Raw genomic sequence first — 22,330 nt, 5'->3', positions numbered from 1 at the left:
CCTCTCTCAAAGGATAAAGGAATCAAAAATGCTTCAACATCTGTATAGACACACAAGCAACCATTTTAAGGAAATATGGGAAATAAAGTTGGGAAAGGAAGGCACATATAGTTTCAAGCATCTTCAATATCAAGTAGAAGCAGTTGAATTTGATCTAGGATGCAGAGGAGCAAGTATGATAAGGAATATTCTAGGAGGTTGAAGTAGATGATACTAATCATGGTGGATGATGAGGTGAGAGAAGCAACAGGTAGGATGATGTCTTAGGGGATGCTTCCTGAGGTGATATAGTGGTAGGAAATGAGGAAATAACTTAGTTTCTAAGGTAGAGGTTGACTTGTCACTCCCCAAACCTATTTCTGCTCTCTCCTGAGAATATAGCTAGATGGCACTTCCCAGGCTCCCTTGCACGTAAGAAGAGCCATGGGAAAGTGGGTGAAGTGATTTGACCACTTCCAGGCAGAGGCCATGCAAACGTCTTGGGTGGAACCTCTGCCTTCAGTCTTCCTTCTGTGCTGGCTGAATGCAGAGCCCAGCAGAGTTGGAGTCTTGGGGAGTGGCAGCACTGCAGGGTGGAAGGATCCCAGGTGGAGAAGACCACTCATCAAATGCTGCACGGAGTTATTATGTGAACAAGCTGATGGGTGGTTGTTATAGTTGCTGGCCTACATGAACCAATACCCTGCCTTGCACTGGAACTGTTAAATGAAGCAATCAATGAATAACAATGAACAGACACAGGTTACCTTGATTCAACTTAAGGAATATTCGCAGAGTCACTATTACAAACAGGAAGGTGCATTCTGGGCATTGGGGAAGACATGAAAAGAATACAAAGTCTTGCTTGTGATGGTCACATGGAAACAAGAGTAAGTCTGGAGACCTACAAAAAGGGTTTGTATTCTTTATGTTATTTGACCTTCATAATAGTCTTGGCAGATAGATCAGATCCCTCTTATCCCCATGAAGGATGGAAAAGAGGAAAGGTCATGTGACTCTCCCCACATCCCACATGACTCCCCTCTCTCAGAAAGACAGACAGTACTCAGAACCCTTCATCCAGACAAGAAAGATCTGAGGCATTTGGGATAAGGGTCCACAACCATATGGCTTGCTTGGTTTTTGAGGCAAATTGCAAAGACACTGTCAGTCCTAGAGTTTATGCTAGGACTATAAAATGCCACACAACCCAAACATGAAAATGAATCAAAGGCAGGGAGACCCCACCCCTTCACCTGCTGTGTTTACTGAGACTTTGCTGATTGTCAGCATGAGGGAGTAGAGGTGGGCATTGTGGGGAGAGAAGCCTTGGGCTGAATCAAGAAACTTCTATCTGTTGCCATGGCAACCTCCTAAATTGGATTCTTAAGAGAAAGTAACTGGGACAAGGTTTTCACTTCCCCTGTATTCTAGGTAATGGGTTCTCAGCTGGACTCCATTCACTGTGCCTCTCCCCCTCCATCACCTTTCCTGCTGTCTCCACACTCTGATCCTTGTTTCTTTCCCCTTACCTTTGATCATTGATAAACAGAAGTGAAAAGACATCACCTTAAGGTCCACCATAGTGGATACAGGGTGCAGGGTCACACAGCAGCACCAACCTGCTCTGTGCCAAAGACTCTGGGGGACCAAGACACATTGTGAAGACCTCCCACTTCAAAATTCACCTCCTCAATGCAGCAGGCCGGAGTGCCATGATTAGACAATCAAGCACTTTCCTCTTTTAAAATGTGATTTCTCCACAGGCAGATAGAGACATATGCAATCTTCTATATTATAAATAAAAATCCAAGTTGCTCAGCTTGCTGTCAGAAATGCCTCGTGATCCAATCTGCCATGGTCTGAATGTATTTCCCCCAAGTTCAGATGTGAAGCCCAATCTCTGAGGTAATGGTATCACAAGGTGGACATTTATTGGAAACTGTTAGAGCACAGTCCTCTTTCTTTACTCCTTCTCCATGTTCCCTCTTCTGGGACCTATTCATTCAACTGTAGCTCTAAATAGAAGTTCGAATCCACATCGCCTGTCCTGACCATCCTCATTCTTAGTTATGATTTTTCCAGTACTGTAATGAACACCCACACCTGATTGGTCTGTCCATGCTTCAAACAAAGCAATTCTTAAATAGATTTTTTTCGTGATCAACAACTCTTCCTCAGTCTTATTTCTATCATAAATCCACCAGATTTTATGTTAAAAGGAATTTTAAGGCTCAGTTAGTTGATCTGCACTCAATCCATTTATATCTTAGACAATAACTGTAAGGAAAAATGCAGCTCCCTCGGGACCCATGGTAGCTCCAGCCCCTCTAACGGAACTGGCGCTCCCTATGCCCGGTCTCAGTTGCGGCTCAACAATAGCTCCCAGAAATCCACGATGGACACAGGGCCTCGCAAGAGACTTTATTATGCAGACGACTAGCGCGACCGCTTGGGAGTTGGAAAAGAAGGAAAAGAGAAAGATGGCACGGATGCTTCTCCGAGATATTGGAATCTCCCGGGCTGGAAGGAACCAATAGCGGAGGAGAATACTTGCAAGCTGACTGATGAACCAATAGCTAGCTAGCATGTTCAGACTGACAAGCTAGGACGTAATGTGGGAAGCAGGAAATGGCTTTAGCGTAGGCCGGAAATTCCTGCAACGGTAAGAGGTAGGTGGAGCACAGATTGACAAGTGGTTGACAAGTGGTTGGGAGGCGGGGAGAAAAGGCTGCACCTGAAAGGGTGGGGTATGGGCTTTGTATTACAATAACGGTCAAGCCCACCAATGGTATCACCATTCCAAATATGGGAACTAGGCTCTCCAGAGGTGAATGTACCACAAAACTACTGACTCTTACCTTCTGATGTCCTTCATAAATTGCACAGGCCTCTTCCAACGTGTGTACCTAACGTTGCATCCACTCTTCCACAGCACATTCTGCCTTTCAAACCTATTTGGCCTCACAGTGAACTGCTGATAGGACCACTGTGTATCCTCTGTATTGGCCTCTGCCTTGAGGATCTCCTTATTCTAATGGTTATGGTGAGCATGGCCACAACAGCACAGCTGAGTTCTCTCCCTTCACTCCATCCAGCATGTATCCCAAAATGATAGATTGTGAATTTATCTCATCAGAGGGGGTCAGACTTGATGACTTCTACAGGTTTACCCAAATCAGAAATTCCATAGTTTTATGATTATTGATCTCATTTCATAAGGGGAAACTTAAAGAAACTCCCAAAACTAGCAAGTGACACAGTAGGACCTGGAACCCAGGTTCCCTTACTCTGAATTCGTTGATCTTCCCAGTACATCATGCAGCCCAGCATATGAATCTTCCTAAACATGGAACACAACAGTCTGCTCCTGTGTAGATCTTCCCTTTACTCCCCAATGAGGGCGCAGAAGCCTCCTACCTGCCATTCAAGATGGGTTTCTGTTGTCTTTTATTTTGTTTAGTTTTGTGACTCATTTCCAATGACTCCCCTGAATATACCACTTCCTCTAGCCAAATTCATGTATCCATTGGCCTTGAACTTCCTTACCCCCCTGTCTTTGCTGGACCCAACGTGGTTTTCTGGTGTTACCCACCTCTGTGAATACTGATCATTCATAAAGGCACAACCCAAGTCCTATATCCCCCATCTATTAGACCTGGAGACCTCAGTTGGGCCACACTTGGTCCCTTCATCTGTACCCCTCATTTTGTACCCTAAAGCTCACGTGGCACTAATACATTTGCATGTCTACTCTTCTACTCCACAGAGCTGGACTGCCAAGACCCCGTCTTCCCTTGATCTCCCCTCCCTGCTTCAGCTTACAGAGTCTGACACAGAGTGGGTGCTTCATAAACATTTTTGCTAATTGGTGAAGCGATTATCTTCGATCCCCTAACTTCCTAATTTCTTTATCTTTTTAGTGTCTCTTTTTTGCATAGCTTCTAAAATTGCTTGTCACTCCTACATTATTTTTTTTGAAAAATTACAAGGGAAGAAGAGCACATTAGAGTGAGGTAGAGAGAGAAAAGGTCAAAAGCATTCCTTCCCTCCCTTTCCTGGTTTGTCAATCTGTGAGCCTGTTTGTCTCAGCCGCCTCTATCCTGCGAAGTGCGTGTTTCAAGTGGGGCCTGGGGCTCATCTTGCCCCTTTGATGCCCCACTGCCTAGTTCAATCTTTTTACTCAGGGTCTGAGCCACTGGTTTTCAGTCTTTGATAAATCTCAGAATGACCTCTAGTAGCTTTAGAAGGATGCAGTTCCTAGAGCCTGACCCCAACCTCCTAAATCTGAATCTCTTGGGGCAGGACCTGGATATGTAAAGATTTACTGTCTTTCTCATGCTTGGAAAACTGAGACTCATATCTCCATTGTTTACTATGACTGCTACAAAAAATATGACTCTAAGAATTTTTCTGTGCCAGCTGGGCACAGTGGTACATAACTAAAATCCCAGTGATTCAGGAGGCTGAGGCAGGAGAATCACAAGTTCAAGGCCAGCCTCAGCAATTTAGCCAGACCCTCAGCAATTTAGTGAGACCCTGTCTCATAAATTAAAAAAGAAAAAAATCTTCCCATGCCAGTTGAGCTAGAGGGTTCTTTCAGAGGTTGACAACTCCATTTATTTTTAGAGGGAAAGATTCATTTTACTTCTGACAGCAGATTATTTCATTTATCCTTAATGAATTTCATATTTCAGAACTTGGATACTCCCTGAAGGAAAATAAAAGTCATTCGGGGGATTGGCAAAGAAATATCTCCAAAACCACACTTGAGATATCATCTCTCTCCAGTTAGAATGGCATTTATCAAGAATACAAGCAACAATAAATGTTGGTGAGGATGTGAGGAAAAAGGCGCACTCATACATTGCTGGTGGGACTGCAAATTCGTGCAACCACTCCAGAAACCAATATAGAGATTCCTCAAAAAACTAGGAATGGCACTACCTTTTGATCCAGTTATCCCACTCTTCAGTATACACCCAGAGGACTTAAAATCAGCATACTTCAGTGACACAGTCACATCAATGTTTATAGTAGTTCAATTCACAGTAGCTAAGCTATGGAACTAACCTAGGTGCCTTTCAACAGATGAAAGGATAGAGAAAATGTGGTATGTATACACAATGGAATATTAGTCATAAAGAATGAAATTATGGCATTTGCCAGTAAATGGAAGAATCTGGAGACTATCATGCTAAGTGAAATAAACCAATTCCCCAAATCCAAAGGTATATGGTCTCTCTGATATGCAGATGCTAACATACAACAGGGGGTGAAGGAATAGAAATGCAGAAAATTAGACAAAGGGGAATTAAGGGAAGGGAGCAGGAGAGGAATAGGAAAGATGATTCTGACAGAACTTTCCTATGCTCATATATGAATACACCACAGTGAAACTCTACGTCACGTACAGCCACAGACTGGGAGCCTAATTAGAATAAGTTATACTCCATGTTTGTATAAATAAGTTAAATTATATTCTACTGCCATGTATAAGTAAAAGAACAAAAAGAGAAGAAATTTCACTGATAATTAGAAGAGACCCCTCAGGATGCCTGGGTGGACAGTCCCCTTCTACAGACCCACACCTTCAGGAAGCTCATGGTTATGTCTATTTTCTCTGAAAGTACCTATGAATATGTAGAGCTGGGAAGTTGTTGGTGAGATGGAGGAAAGATCTGCAAAGAAAATCAGGGTTCCCCCCATACCAAAGGACCTGGACTCCAGAATCTTCTTCCTCACCCAAGTTATTGGCAGTTATCAGGTGAGCCTGGGAAGTCTTCCCCAGTGACAGAAAAGGAAATAAATAGCATCCCAGAGGACACAGCTATGTGGGAGATTCCTTGGATGAGGGAGTAAATGGCAGGAGGAATCATCTTCCAGAATCCAATGATGGGTCAGGGATCTGCACTGACCTGTGGTCACACCAACTATGTTAGTTCTGACAATGGCCCCTGCTGGCCTCCAGCTCAGTCTGAGGCAATCAGAGCCAGTGATGGCTAACCTGTGCTCTAGCTGCCCTTGGTCTGCATCCTGGCTCTAGCAGTGAGACAGGATCCAGTGGGTCTAAACTCTGACTGCTCATGCACATCAAGGGAGGGAAGTTCAAGGGCTTTGCTTTCACTGATTGGGATACAGGGGCTATAGAGGAGGCCCTTCATATATTCTAGCTTCATATGCAATGCTCAGACCAACCCCAAGAGATACGTACTACAGTTATTAGCATTGCAATGCTAAGAAACTGGCCCAGAGATGTCAGTCTGCAGAGCTTACACCACTGATAAACCACAGCCTAATACCTAATGTCACACTCTGCTCTCATTAGAATGGGCCCAGCACCTGGTAAGTCAAAGGGAACCCAGAATGAAGAGTTTTGACCTGATAGTCTAACCAGAAAGACTCTTTGCTCTAACTGGAGAGAGCCAACAAATACTCTGAGAGACATATAGCTCAGCAGGGAGGCAGGAGCTGACACCACTGCAGACCTACAGTCACTCCCACACCCTGCCAGGGCACCTGAGTGAGCATCTTTGACCTTGGACACTAGCACTCTGTGTATTACTGGAAAGGAAGCACTCACTGACAAAGCAGGGCAGGTGGATTTGTGTATTGGCTCATTAACTGCAGGTCAAAACCTGGAGATGGTGGGAAAGAAAAACAGTAGCTTAATAGGATGGAGGGAGCATTAAAAACCGGATGAGCTCATGCTTAGGTGAGCTGCCCAAGGTGACCCGGCAGACAGAGCAGCTTGGGTACACAGAGGGAACGTCACAAGTTTGATCCTGTCTGTTCTGGAAATCAGATGACTGCATCATGGGTCCCCATGATTGACTTGCACCCTATACCACTGTCAGGGTTTTTTGAGTCACTTGGTAAAGGAAACAACTAGTCATTTCCATCAGACAATCAGGAGGACATGTTTTTATTTCCCCAACACTGAACGGATGATTATTTGACTAGACCGACCCCACGCACTGATTGTTCTGGAGTTCTGTGGATTGGACTTACTGGTCCGTCAGCATTTGTTAACTGAGCACCAACTGGGTTGAACCATCAACACTCCTGATCATGATGCCCTGAAGCCATCAGAAGTTTTGGACATTAATCTGCACCAGTAAGGCCACCCATGTCAGCTGTGGCAGAAGCTGCCTGCCATCAGCCCCACCTCTGATGATGCCTCAGAGTCTTTCCACCAGGGCTGCAAACTGGAGTCACCCAGGGGGAGAGGTGAAAATCCACTTCTGGGCCCCACCCACAGAAACCCCAAAGTAATTGGCCTGGGGAACAGCCTGGCATCAGGAGTTTCAAAATCCCCTAAATAATTTGAATATGTAGCCAAGGTTGAGAGTCACTGGCTTCTGTTGAAACCCAGCTTCTTGGCCCCAGGAGAGGTTTATAGGGAATTTGTCCACCATGGTCACATTGCTATGGTGGTTGTGTCTGGGGCTTAGGGAGGTGACTGAAAGTGGAGGAGGCAATACAAATGGGAGGAACACCTTGATCTAACATACTCAGCACATCCTGTGTTTGTCTTCCCAAATTGCTTTTGGTTTTGCTTTTACTTCCTTGCTGGTTTTGTCTTGTAATAAACCACCCTCACTACCATTATGCAGTCTCTAACCTGTTGCCTTCCCTTTCTGATCAAAGTCTATGCTTCATATGATCTCACTGATTTCCCATCCCTGTGAGTAAGGAAGAGGTCAGGCATTTGTTCCCTGATGAAAATCAGGGATCTGCAGATCCAAAAGAGTTCCATCCGCCACCATACTCACATCACGACTTCAGTCAAGGTGCTTACAGCAATTTTCAACTTACAAACTTATATGTTCTCATAGAATCCTTATGACAAGTCCTGTGTGACGGTATTTTCCTAACCAGAGTGACCATACATTCTGATTTACTCCAAACAATCCTGGGTTACACCTGTTGTCCCAGACCAATTATTGGCAGCATTTCTTTTACTTCCAAACTGTCTTAGTTTGGACAATGAATTATCTGCTCACCTTATTTATAACCATATCTTGTTTTAATAGGGGGGTTCTAAAGTCTCATAAAAGTTAAATAATTTGTTCAGAGTCATTGAACTAATTAGAGGCAGAGATAAGACTTGAACTCAGATCCTGTGTCTCCAAATCTTTGCCCCATCTGCAGGTATTATGGCACATTAGAACCAGAGCTTATCTGATCTAATCTTCCTCAATATAAATCAAGAAACTGAAGATGTAAGGAAGCTATCCCTTTAAGTCCCTGTTGGAATGTTCCTTGGAATTTGGAGAGCATGACAGTCTCCTTGACAGAATTTTATAAACACATTAGGGCAGATTAGCATATTATAAATCATCATCATCATGGATGACACTTGAAAGCTGAACTTGTCAAAATAAGGTGCAAGGAGTGACATACGTGCATTTGGAAAGGAACAGGAAGTTCAGATTCTGAACTGCTACCTTTGAGAACGGAATCTGAATGCCATTTGCTGTCTATCTCTGGGCATTTCACACACCCTCTCTGAGCTTGGGTGTTGTTCAACTAGAAAATGGGACTACTCGTCATTCTTGTTTCCTTGAGCTGTTACAAGGAGACAAACTGCAGCTCACCAAATGCTCTGACAACATCAGGTCTCACAAGCTCCCTGTGAGTCAGCTTTATGAGTTTGCTTCCTTTTTTCACATCAGCGAATCAATCCTCATAAATGAGGATGTTGAGGACCAAATGAGATAAAAGAACTTGCTGCACAAGTCCTAAAGTGCTGCAGCTCATTGTTATTATTATCATTATTATTAATATTATTATCAGTAATAGTAACAGATAAAGAACTATCAACTGGTAGGGATCACAGGTCCTTGAAACTGACTGGGAGACCTTGATTTAGAATGGTGGACCCAATGTGCAGGCTGAGTTGGGGATCCTTTAAGGGAGTGTTGACAATGACCAACACCAGGACTCTGGGTGGAGTCTGCTGTGCCTGGGGGACTTCACAGAACCCCACAGGCCCTGACCTGCAGAAAGCACCTCCATTACCTGACACCACCCGCAAGAAAGGCTTTTTCTTAATGGGCATCATACAACTTTGAGAGACTTTAAACTTGGAGAAAGTCTGATTCTGCAAATCAGGATATTGCTTCCCTAAAATGACACAGTCCAAGGCCTGGACAGCATCTTTAGTTCACAATATTTCCAGCCTCTACTTGTCCCCATTTATGGTAACACTAAACAGGAGTCAAACAAACAAACTAATAAAAAAAAAAAGAAAGAAAAAAGAAGTGGAGAGGATGGGATCAAAACAGCTTTTCTATCTAATTTTTTTGTTCCCCCCATCAGTTTGGTCTAGGAACTGGCCATGAAAGTCTGCTTGACTCTCTCAGATTACTTTCCTTTAGGGAGAAAAAAAAAAAAAAAAATGACAACACAAGTGTTTTAGAATTCTTTGAGAGGAGCACTGGGATCTAAGAAGTGAGCTTTTTATATAAATCTCCAAAGCTGCCAACATGAAATTCCAAAGGGGCAGGTAGAGTTGGTCTCCACGCCTAGCAGTGGGGCAAAGGGCTCCAATGCCTCTAAAGAACCAATTTGTGTTTCAAATATCTCTCAGGAACTTGACACCTTGAAGCTACCTCCTCCCAGGGAATCTGAGTAAGTCCTAGAATAGCTTTCTTAAGGAGAGCACCAAGGCTCATCGCTTTGTGAAAGCTCTGCCTATTCATCCTCTGGGCTGCAAGCCTGAACTCTGGGGTTCAGGGTGCCCCCTTCCCACCCCCACCGCTCAACACTAAACAGCCAGGGAGGGGATGTGACCTCTTTCATTACCTGGTCCTGCCAGACTGGAAATCCTGCACAGAGGGGATCTAGAAATCAAAGGAGGGCATCCTGGAGAGAGACTAGGCTGAGGAAGGCAAGTGTCACTAAATGAGAGGTGTAATTTTGAATAGGAAACATAAAGAATGTAAAACCCAGCAGGGAAAACTTTTGTGATAGGCTGGGACAATGGAGACAGATCACTTTGCAAGCATGCAATAAATCACAACAGGTCATATAGAAATACATTTTTGGATTACAAAGGTAGTAAAGACCAAAAGATTGTTATCAGGTTTATGTAGACCTCAAACTTTCTGCAAAACAAACAAAAAACTATTTGACTGGCTTGTAACGGAGAACCGTTTGGGAAAATAAACGCCCCTTCCCCTTCGCCAGCACCAAGAACTCCTCAGCTTTCCGAATATTTCTAGAGCACTTTGCATTCAAAAAGGTTTATCCCCTTTTGTGAAAGGTCTCTGCGTGCAGGCAGCTTGGAGACTCCCCTCCCCCAAGTCCTGACGGCTCTTTCTGCCGGCCCTGGAGGCCACACTCCTGCGGCCTCAGGTTTCTCGGCTTCTGCAGTGTCGACAGAGGACTGATCAAGTGTTTCTTTCTCATTACACCAGCTCACGGGAAAACGCTGCCTCAACTTCCATCCTTCCTCCTACAGGTTGCAAATGAAATGCAGCAGGCTCTGACATTAACTGCTGCTGCCCAAGGAGCAAGGCGGCTTAATTTAATTTTGCACTGCCTTCCTTTATCCCAGTCTGTCTGGATGACCGTGAGGTTTCCCCATCACCAAACGCTTGGCGTTTCCCGAGACTACCCTGCATAATCTTGATTATGACAGTAATAATAACTTCAGGGAACGGGGTGTTCATTTTCTGCTCTATAAGTCACAAAGCAAGAAAATATCTTCATTTCCTTCGTTTTTATTTTAGTGACTCTGAGTAAAGAGAGGAAGAGGATTTGAAGAAATGATATTTTTGCTTTGCCAAAGATAACACCAATATTATATCAAACATTCTATCAATAATGTTTCCTTCTCTCTCTTTCCCCTCCTCCTCTCTCTTGCAGAAGCCAGGTTCTTGCCTTGTCCCTACAACTGGAGACGTCCTTCAAGACCAGTCAAAAGCCCGCCCTGTAGGACTTGGGACCTGCAGTGATGACCGCCGGTCCTGCGGCGGGTTTGACAAACTGCTGGCCAACTCTCCAAGAAGACCGTCACCTGCCACATTGCCCCTCACTCCATTCCGCCTTGGAGCCCCGCAGCGAGGCGCTGGCCTACAGATAGGCCACCCAGGGGACCTCAAGGGCCCTGGACTGCCCTCCTTGGGGAGGATACGGAGTCCTGGCGCGATCTGCGCCCGGGCACAGGAGCCCGCGCCCGCGTGAGCCGGGCTGGAGGCGCTGCAGGTGATGCGGGCGCGCGGACGGCGACCTACCTTCACAAAGAGCTCTATCTCGGGGTGCCTGTCGTCCCCGTTAGCTGTCGCCGAGTCTGTCATGCCGTCGGCGCCCGGGGCCACCGTCCCGAGCCGGAGAGGCGCCACCTCTGCAGCTCTGAGGCCAAAGCTCCGCGCTCTTGCTCCTGCCCAGCGGGGCCTCTCTTCAGGGCGGTGTTTAATTTTCTTTTTTTTTTTTTTAAACCATCTATTTCCCTGGCTGAGGCAGTCGGTGTTTAGAGATCTGTGTCCCAGGTGATCACATGAGAAGGGCTGAATCCAGGAGGGGGCAGGGGGCTAAGGGGAAAGGCAGGCTAAGGGATGACAACAGGTCCTGGGAGCAACAAGTGCGGGGCTGCCGGGAGGTGTCACAGGATCCGCGACTGTCAGCGATCCCGCAGCGGCAGCCAACGCGCCCAAAATAGCCAGCGGCCGGGGGCGGGGTCTGCCCGGGCGGGGACCGAGTGGGGGGGACCACCTGGGAGCTCGGCCCCAGCACCGCCCCACGATCCGGCGCGGGGGAAGCCACGGACGGAGGAGGCGGTGGCTCTGCCACAGGAGGATGTCCCGGGGAGGATAATGAAGGGAAAGAGAGGGAGAAGAGGAAGGAGAAAGGTTAGCAGAAGGGGAAAGGAGGGGCGGGGAGGGTCTCTCGTTTTGTTTCTTCCATTTGGCGCTTAACTCCTCCAAGTTACTCCACCAGCTGCATCACACACTCGGAAAGCTCTTCCGGTCTTACCAGCAGTGCTTAGGGCAGGGAGGAGCAATGGGCAACGAAGGAGAGAGGAAAAGGACCCCTGGGACAGGAATTTGTCGTCCTCCTGCTGAGTAAATAGACGATAGGGCAGGGGTGGCATGTAAGGCAGAGAGAGGGGCAAGCCAGCCGGGTCAGGTGCGGTCGCAGCGGCAGCGGGAGCCAAGGATCCACGTCCTCCAAACTTCTGGATTTTTTTAGCTTCCCCTTTCACCTTTTCTTTTCTCTTTTCTTTTCTTTTCTTTTCTTTTCTTTTCTTTTCTTTTCTTTTCTTTTCTTTTCTTTTCTTTTCTTTCCTTCCTCCCTCCCTCCCTCTCTTTCGTTCTTCTCTTCCCCATCTTTTCTATTCTTATTACACTTATTCTTTTTTGTTTTTTAGTGAAGTATCATGCATACTGGGGAAATGAACATTTATACGTGTACTCTTAAATGAATTTTCACAATCTGAACCCACCCATGTAACCAGCATAGATGAAGAAATAAAACGTTAGCTACACCCCAGAGGTTCTTCTCTCCTCTCTACTTCTCATCCTTCCTTCCTTTCCCCACTAGGACACAACACAGGGTATTTTTGCCTGGAACCTTGGTTGCTGGCTTCTTTTGTTGGTTATTACCTTGGTGAGACTCATCCAATGTGCTGTGTGTAGTTGTAGATCATCCATTGTCACTGCTGCAACTTATTTATTCATTCTTCCTTTAATAAATATTTGCATAGTTTCCAGTTAATGAATACCATGGATACTTATGCTGTGAGCATTCTACCTATCAATATCATTTCATTGGATTCCTGGATGCTTTTCTCTTGGAAATACACTTAGAAGTAAGATTGCTGAATCAGAAAACATGAGAATGTTCTTGATAAACACTTTGGTATGGTTTTCTAAAGTAATTGTACCAATATACATTCCTACCCTTTGTTTCTTTTAAAAATAGTTGCTAAGTCTTTGCACCCAGAAGCTGGTCAACTTCTCTTTATTTTCTTTAATTCATTTCATTTGTGTTCTGTCTTGCCTTACTTATAAATACATACTGTTTCACAGCTTTATGAGAAAAACACTAACTGGCTAATAAGAAAAAAAAAAAGGAATAGTACTAACTGTGTGTCAGAGAAATACGCTGAGCACTTTGTATGCCTTTACTTGTTTAATCTTTACAAATAGTGTTACTAGCCTGATTTGACAAGTGAGGAAACTGAGGCATGGAGTATTTAAGTAACTTGCCCCTAGATATCCAGCTAGGAAATGGCAAAGTCAGAATCCAAAGGCAGACAAGTTGAGCCTGTGATCTCAAATACTCTATCAACTGCTTCTCTCCAACGTAGTGTATATGTGTAGGTCACCTGAGGGAAACAAAGACATGGGCCTGATCTTAATGGAGATTAAAATCCATTTCAGGATAATACATGAAGGGAAAACCAAGGTTGCCACATGATAGGACAGGTGGAGGGTGCTATTGTTTGGATCTGAAATGTCCCCCAAAGGCATTTGTGTTAAAGGTTTGGTCCCTAGATCTTGGTGCTGTTGGGAAGTGGTGGAACCTTCAAGAAGTGGGGCCTAGTGGGAGAAAAAAGTTAGGTCACTGGGGGATGCCCTCAGAGATTATGGGGTCCTACTTGTCTTCTTTCTCTTTTTGTGAGCCTTCTCTACCACAAGCTCCCACCAGGATGTACTGTGCTGCCACAGGCCCAAAGGAACAGAGACTGTAGGCTGAAATCTCCAAAAGTGTGAGCCAAAATAAATTTCTCCTCTTGGTAAGTGGATTTATCTTAGATATTTTGCCATAATGATGGAGAACTGGCTAACACAGAGAGGCTATATGGGTTGGCATGCAGATAGACTATTTATGATGGTTGGGATGATGAGGAGGAAAGGCATCATGAAGCAAAAGGCACTTTGGCTGAAACTTTCTGAATGGTCAGATATCTGACAGAGAAGTGGACAAAGTGTCCAGATCACCATTTATGGCAGGCGGTTTCCCAATGGATTCCATGTGCAAATTACTGAAGAAAGTATCACCAGCCCAACTTGCAACCCTCGGGTACACTACAGTTTAATCAAGGTGAGATTTAATTGCTCCCCTTCTCCTTGGTTTCAGGCTTACATCACCAAAGCCTTTAGATAAACAGTCACCTTCAGAGCTGTGCATTCCGAGCCAATGACTACATATTCCAGGGAAGGACCAAGGCTGCAGAGGGAGGCTGTGCCTTCACCGTGTGATGCACACTCATCATTCCCCTGCACTGGCATGTGGACAACATTTGTAATAGCAGTGCAGCAGAAGCAAATAAAATTACAGGCATAAAATGCCTTTGAGGGTTTTTTAAAAATGAAAAATGCTTTATAGGAATTTTATAGATCATATTCTCGGCTATGATCTAAGCAATGTGTGGCATGACCTTCCTTTCCTTAACCTCAAATCTGGCAGAGTAAACTTTCACTTTATCTTCTCCAAATATCTACAGTTCCCTTTTAATCACAATTTCTAGAAAATACCTCCAATTTATATATCTCTGCAGATAACTGAGAACACTGATATTATAAACCTCTTGTAAAAAAAAAAAAAGCTGCATTGGCTATCGACTAATTCTGTGCATATTTCTAGTTTTAATTATATATTATGCTTTAGTCCAAGATAAAAAGATTTTATTTTTGTACCCTTTACTGTCAAAGCATAATTGGTTAGAGTTAATTCTAACTCTGTACAGAAAAAAAAATGTATTTCTTATTTTAACTGATTATTTCACAAACTTGATGCAAAATTTAGATATGTCTTTATTAGGAAAATATTGAAAAAACACTTTAAGTTCTCACTTTGGCAGCACATATACTAAAATTGGAACCATATAGAGATTAGCAAAGCCCAAATGAAAGAATAATATGCAAATGGTATAATATCCATATTTTCATATGACTGTTAAAAGCAAAATTTTTTACTTATCTGGTGGGTTTTTGGTATATTTAGATTCAATAATATGACAATTACAACATAAAGAATCAAGCATAAAGTGATTTATATAGTTGTAGGTTTATGTGCTTCACTTGAAATGGATTAACTACTAACTATCAGTGGAAGGAACGAAGTCAGGGATACCTATTGTAAACCCCTAAAGAAACAACTACTTAATTATACAAAGAGATACAGAAAAATGCTAATAGATAAGTTAAAGTTGAATGGCAAGAAATATTTAAATATTCTAAAAGTCGGGAAAGGGAAACCAGAAAAGAAACTGAAAATTAATAGTAAAATGATCTTCCTGAATCCAATATCAGTACTTACACTAAATATAAGTGCTCTAATTACGTCTATTAAAAAGTGGAGATTTAATTAAAAGGATAGAAGAGTTAAACTTGCCATGCAAACACTACTCAAAATAAAACTAGTGGGTATGTTAATATCAGCCAAAATAAACTTCAGAACAAGGAAATTATTAGGGCTAAAAAGCAATATTACATAATAATGAAAAGTCAACTCACCAAGAAGATATGGCAACCTTAAACATGTATGTTCGGAATAACAGAGCTTTAATATATATGAAGCAAAAGCTGATAAAACTAAAAGAAGAAACAAACACACAATTACAGTTAAAGATTGCAAGTCTACCCTCTTGGTAATTGATGGCACAAGCTAAAAATTATCAAAAACATAGAGGACCTAAAATAACACTATCACTCAACTTTACATAATTAACAATTATGGAACATCCCATCCAAACTACAATAATATTTACACTATTTTCAAGTGTACATGAAAAATTCATCAAAATAGATCATATTCTGGGTCACAAAATGCATTTTTAAAAATTTAAAGTAGAATCATACAAACTATGTTCCCTAACCATAATGGAATCAAGTAGATCAACAACAGAAACTTTCTAAATGTTTGGAAATAACAACACACTAAGATTTTCATTGATCGGCAAGGAAGCCTCAAGGATAAGTGGGCATTATTTTGAATTAAATGTAAATGAACACACAACACATCAAATTTTGTGAAATACAGCTACTGCAGCTCCTGGAGGGAAATTCATACAGGAAACACTTATTTTGTAAAAGAAAAGTTCTCACATCAATAACCTAAGACTCCACCTTGAGAATCTAGCAAAAGCATATCCAAACGTATACAAAGGCAACAAAAAGAATAAAATAATAAGTGTAAAAACAGAAATTAATTAAATTGGAAAAAAAGGTAAAACAATGGAGGAAAGCAATGAAACCAGAAGCTGGTTTTTGTAAAAGATCAATAAAATGGATAAATATCCAGCTAGATTTTATCAGGAGAGAGAGAAGATAGATGTTACTAATATCAGATATTTAAAAAAACAAACAAACAAAAACAGGCTACAAACTCCACAGACATAAAAAGATAGTAACACCAGAAACAACCCTCTGTACATAAATCAGACCACTTAGATGAAATGGACAAAATCTTGAAAGACAAATCAACAAAACTGACTCAAGAAGAAGTAGGTAACTTGTATAGTCTTTTATCAGTTAAAGATATTAAATTCATAATCGAAACCTTCAAACAACAGCAACAAAAAACCTCTAAGCCTCAGATGTCTTCATTAATGAATTGTACCAAATATTTAAGAAAGAATAATACCAGTGACATGCAATCTCTTCCAGAGGAGAAAAGAGGAGGAAACAGAGGACTTGTATGAAGGATCTGTAAGGAATTTTACAACTCAAAGATAAGAAAACAAACTAACCTAAAAAAAAATAAATAAATAAAAAACAAGAAAGAAAGACAAAGGTCCAAATAGACACTTTTCCAAAGAAGACTACCAATGCAAATAAGCACATGACAATATGCTCAGTATCATCCAATAGAGATATGTAAGGCAAAGGAGACATTATACGTTGTATCTTTTTAGAATGGCTAAAATATATACTCCTGACAATCTGATGTGTTAGCAAGAATGCAGAGCAATTCTAACTCTCCTACATTGTCGGTAGGAGTGCAAAATTGTACAGTCATTCTGGACAACAGTTTGGAAATTTTATATGAAGTCAAGCATATAGTAACCATATGACCCATTTATGGTTTCTTGGGTATTATCCTAGAAATGAAAATTTATATTCACACAAAAACCCATATGTAAATGTTCACAGCAGTATTGTTCATAATTGTCCCAAACTGGAAATCACCTAAATGTCCCTCAATGGTAAGTGAATAAACAAATTAGAATACATCCCTGCATTGGTATACAACTTAGCAATAAAAAAGAATGAAGTGTTAGTAGATGTAAAACAGCCAAATCTCGAATGTACAATACTAAGTGAAAGAAGCCGATCTCGCAAGGCTGCATATTGTATGGCTTCACTTAGATGATATTCTGGAAAAGAAAAAAATCTAGATCAGTGGCTGCCAGGGTTTGGACAGGGGAGGATTTGATGGCAAAGGGGTGGCAGGAAGGAGACTTTTAAGTGCTAGAACTGTTGTGTATCCTGTTTGCAGTGGTAGTTACATGGATCTCTGTGTGTGTAGAAACATAGAGAAATGCATACCAAACAAGTGAATTGTCTATATGTTAATTTTTAAAATGATCAAAATCCTTAAATAATATTTTAAAAATGTAGATTCACCAGTTTCTATTTTCATATCCCCCTTTCCATACATCCTCTGCTTCAAATCTCTAATATCAGTTCTCATCTTACTATTAACTCCAGAAATGTAAAACAGATCTCTAGTCCATGAGGCTTAGTTCTCCTAGTTCTATCTGAGCAAATAAAAATAACAACAAAATAAAATAAGTGTATTTAGACTGAGCATGTGTGTGTGTGTGTGTGTGTGTGTGTGTGTGTGTGCACAAAAGGACATATACTGCAATATAATGATCCTTATGGGGACACTGTTCTAGAAATGCCCACCCTACCTACCCAGTTAGGAGCACAGCCTATCACGAGTTTCAAGCCACAACTTTTATGCTCCCAATGGCATTTAGTTGTGCCCATTCACTCTGCTGAGGGGTAGCAACTATTTTTCATGGGAATTTAACTAGGTTGTCTCCCCCTTACATTCTCTACAGAGGATCTCTTAGACAATCCCAAGGACTTGAAGTTTAGGTTGAGGGAACTGGCATATTTTGATGACAGCTACAAAAGCAGAGGTCACAGTGTATCTCTATGAGAGGGTGAAGTGGGTGCAGATGGAGGGAGCTGAGTGCTGGAGGGCTCCCATTGGCATGAGGTCATAAGTCGAGCTGTGAGGAAGCAGGGGTTGGTAGCTAGTTCTTTCTATTCTTTTATAAACTGACATGCTTTTAGGTGTTCCCGACATTTCCAGGATCTTTGTCTCCACAACAATCTGCCTACTGCTGTTTAGCAAAGGGAGAGGCTGAAAGTGAGCTGGATTGAAATCAAAAGTTCTTGTCAACAACCGTCACTCATCCCACTGATTCAACCTGTATTTTGGGGGTGTTTACTGTGTGCCAGGCACTGCTTGTGCTTTTTCTAGAACCCTCTAAGAAACACAGCGTGCCTGTCACCTTCTGCTAATGAGTAGTCTCAGCTCCTGCACTATTCTTCCCCACAAGAACAGAAGCCCCTGAAGAATAGGAATCCAATTTTGTGGTTCTCTTGCATGACCTATAGAATGGAAGTTTCCTTTCTATGTCCTTGTAAACACACTGATACTGTGCTAGTATGGTGTGCATAATCAGCACATCATTGTTAATGGAATCAATCAAGCAATGAAAAACTGGCATAACTTTTATTCACAGCTTCCTCCTCTTTTGGGGGTTCTGCCCTTATATCAGTGAAGTGAACTTTACAGTATGACCTTTTTGTAGATTCTAATTTTAACTAAACCATAGGAAAGAGTTATGTAATAAAATAATAGTTGACATTTACTAAAATTTCTCCATGTGCTGGGAGCTCTGAATCCCTTATTAGCTCACTTCATGTCCATAATAACTGGATGAGGCAGTGCTATTAATTCCATTTCACAAACAAGAAAGCAGAGACTTAAAGAGACTTAACTTCTCCAAGGATAATTACCAACAACAGACCTGGAGCTCTGACCCAGCTTTCCCATAGTTAAAGCCCATACTATCAACCACCATGCTCTGCTGTACATGTGGAGTAAGATATGGCTGGAGGAGGTTAGGATGCTACTAGAGATTTAAAAACTACTTATTAATTTGGCGGAATCTGTGAATGATTAGTCTTTATAAGGAATGGATAGGCTTGAGAATTCTGGAATTCTGCTTAAACACAGAGACACCCACAAAAGAAATGAGAAAAGAAACACAGGGACCAAGTGATGGGGCACAAAAATTAAATATACACAGCCCTAGGAAAAAGAAAACCATGGAGTCAGAAGGCAGGAGAAAAGCGATCTGAGGTCATGTTCTGTTGCATCACCGTGCCGTTTTGGCAGGATTTATCATTCTGGTGATTGTCCTTACTTAATGGCCAAGCCCTTACTTTGGAGCTCTGGCAAGATCACATAAAAATATAACTATTTCACAAATACATACAAAAAGTCTTGGAAGAGACCCAAGATAAATATATGTAACATTTCTTTCAAACCCGCAGACTGTTGACTAGTATGTCTCTGATCTAACATCTGATTTTTCTTCTGGCAGTAGGTCCAGCATGCCAATTAACCAGAGATGGTCCTTAATAACCCAGAAAAGGGCATGGTGGTAAAGTGGGCAAGGGCGGGGGAGAAGTGAGACAAGAGACACCGGGATGGAACAAGGAATGCTGGTAAGAGTAGAATGCATAACATTTTGAGGGAAATAGGCAGATGCCCATGGCCAAACAGATCACAGTTCTGAAATACAAGTAAACAAAAAGGTCTCAAAATTTTCCCAGGAGATCTATACCTTCTCCATTCTCTGGCTGCTCATGTTGGCGAATTCTTGGACTTGCATCAGAAATGTGTTTGAGGTCATTTGCTCTTCTTCTGGACTTAGGAGAAGACTAAGCTTAGGAGAAGACTGTGAGCTGTCACTGCATCCTGCCACTGCAAGACAGAACCTGACTGACAGCAAAGCCTACCGAGAGAAAACAGGCCAAGGCATGGAGAGAGGAAGACTCGAGTTCTCATGTGTCCTCTGAGTGACAGATTTCTTGGTGCCTGGAACTTGACACCCCTAGAATTTTCTGTTCTAATGGTCGGTGAAATCCCTTTTTGGCTCAGACAATCTTGAGTTGGGTTTTCTGATGTTTGCAACTGAAGACTGATATACACATTGTTTAGAACCTACACAGAATCAAGCTGGGTATGAGGTGCTGTTTATGATAAAAAGGATCTCAGTGCTAGTCTAAGGTCGACATGAGCCAACAACACAATGATGCACTTTTAAAACTATTTTTAAAGGTGCAGATTTTCATAAAAAAAAACTGTCTTGTTTTTGCAGGTTCTTGAGCAAAGATATGAAATGAAAGGGGAAATGTATTCAGAAATTGACAAAATTTCAGAGAAAGGCTATACGTATAGAGTTAAGGCAATTATAGATACCTGAAAAGTAAAATAATAAGAATCATAAAATGATATTTCCATTAATTGATTTTTTTTCAACAGAGATAATGTAATATAATGCAAAAAGCACTAGATCAACATGCAGAAATTCTGAATTCAAGACTTTCTAGCCCTATAATCTGGTTATCCAACCTCTCAGAACCTCAGTGTCTTTATCTATAAATTGAAGATAAAAGTCACATTCCCTGAAGTTACTATAAAATTTAAGTAATATTATTTATCAATATACATAGTACACCTAACACAGGGACCAATCCATAAACAAAGAACAAAAGACCTATTTTCCCCCAAATGCATATAAGGTAGGCACTGAGCAGAGTATTTCATAGGTAGCATCTCACTTAATCCCCCAATGTAAACCTAATAATGAGGCAGCGACTATTCTTATCCTATTTTGGAGATTAACTAGCTAATTAAGACAGATTAGCCACTCAGCTAAAAGCTTATAAAACTAGGATTTGTATCCAGGTTTGTTGGTTTCCCAACTCTTTGTACTTAATGACTCAATAAGTGAGCACTAATTAATATTATTGGCAATGTGTCTAGGTGAATGGAAGTAAGTAAATATATAGAAATAGTAAATGCCCAGTCTGCAAATGAAGGTGAAGAACAGCTACCAGATTGTTTAAAAAAGAAATTCTCCCCCCAGGTAAAGAATGAAATGTCCTTCATCTTATTTAACTATCTCTTTGCATGGCATGAACTCTTTGAGTTACATACAAAATTACTTCCTGAAAGGTATAAGCTATTATACAATGCAAATGCATTCTTGAAAACAGAAATAATTGATCTAACTGCAATTGTGCTATTACTTTTAATGCCTATCCTAAGGGAGGAGGATACAACATGAAAGTCCTACCCTAGAATTCTAGGAGCATCTTTGTATTTAAGTCTATTTCTTTTTTACCCTATTTATTTCCATATAAATACATCTCCCTCCAATTTAGGATCTCAAAGAAATAGAATAAAACATTTCTATGTGTTATTATGAGATCATGGGGAGGCAGATGCAGAGAAAATTTATTTCTGTAGTGTTGAAATACATGGTTCTTTTTAATCCACATCTGGGGAGGTAGCCTTGATTCTATTTTGTCATATACTTCACCCAACTGTGCAATTTTTGAATGATGTGCCAGATAGATTACTTCTACCCCCACAAAACTTAGGGGGCAGAAAATCAAAGAGTTTTACTTTGAATTGTTTCAATTTCCTCCTTCTAGGAAGAAGACAGTAGTATCTTGATTTGGTTAAATTCACAAACATTTCTTGGGTGACTGCTTTGTGCCAGGCACTGGGGTTGACACTGGAGATAAATTAATGAATAAGACCTAGACCCGCCATCAAAGAGCTCAGTTGACTCAGTGTCACGTGTGGGATGCTCCCAACTCTCACTCCATTTCTAGCCAAGCAGATACAATGCGTTTTTAGGAAAATACAGAAATAAAGCTCACAGTTTTGAGAAAAGATGCTCATTGCCTAAGTTTTCGTAACCAGAAGGTGAGACTGCACTTGGATATACACCAGCTGCCTCACAAATGAGTCCTCTTCCATTGAGATGGTAATTTCCCAAATTATCATTTTCACATGCATTATCTACAGACCAACTCTCATACATCAGATACTCTTAGAAGCATTTAGACCTTGAGGAATAAAAGAGCTGTGGACAGCCCATACTAGGGGTGGGGTCTTAGGACCCATTGTGGGAGACAGAACAAACACATAAGCAAATAGATGTATGAGTACAAATTGTGATCAAAGCTATTAAAGGAATCGATGGGCAAATATCACAGTGAGGGAACCTTCTTTGCAGGGAGGTTCATTGGGAAGCCTCTCTGAGGAGAAGACACTTAAAATCAGATTTGAA

General features: G+C 41.7%; 1 protein-coding gene and 1 long non-coding RNA gene across 3 annotated transcripts in view; one reads left to right on the top strand and one right to left on the bottom strand.

The window, feature by feature from the left end:
* CLIC5 (chloride intracellular channel 5) overlaps window positions 1-22,330 on the bottom strand; it is a 149,100-nt gene that overhangs the window by 88,646 nt on the left and 38,124 nt on the right. The window contains exon 1 of one of the 2 annotated variants that reach the window (XM_079147157.1): window positions 11,223-11,601. The exons of the other annotated variant lie outside the window; for it this stretch is intronic. Within the exon in view, the coding sequence (XP_079003283.1) occupies window positions 11,223-11,285 (63 nt within the window). The 5' untranslated portion in view covers window positions 11,286-11,601. Of the gene's footprint in view, window positions 1-11,222; window positions 11,602-22,330 lie in introns of those variants that run through there. 2 annotated transcript variants of the gene reach the window in all.
* LOC306665568 lies at window positions 11,715-16,699 on the top strand. Its single transcript, XR_013765071.1, has 3 exons — window positions 11,715-11,837; window positions 13,613-13,726; window positions 14,071-16,699. It is a non-coding gene; the product is annotated as an uncharacterized lncRNA (long non-coding RNA).

Source organism: Sciurus vulgaris (assembly GCF_902686455.1).
Source record: "Sciurus vulgaris genome assembly, chromosome: 7".
NCBI classification, from domain to species: Eukaryota; Metazoa; Chordata; class Mammalia; order Rodentia; family Sciuridae; genus Sciurus; species Sciurus vulgaris.
Note: the sequence above shows the minus strand (reverse complement) of the source record. Positions and strands in the feature narration are given on the sequence as shown.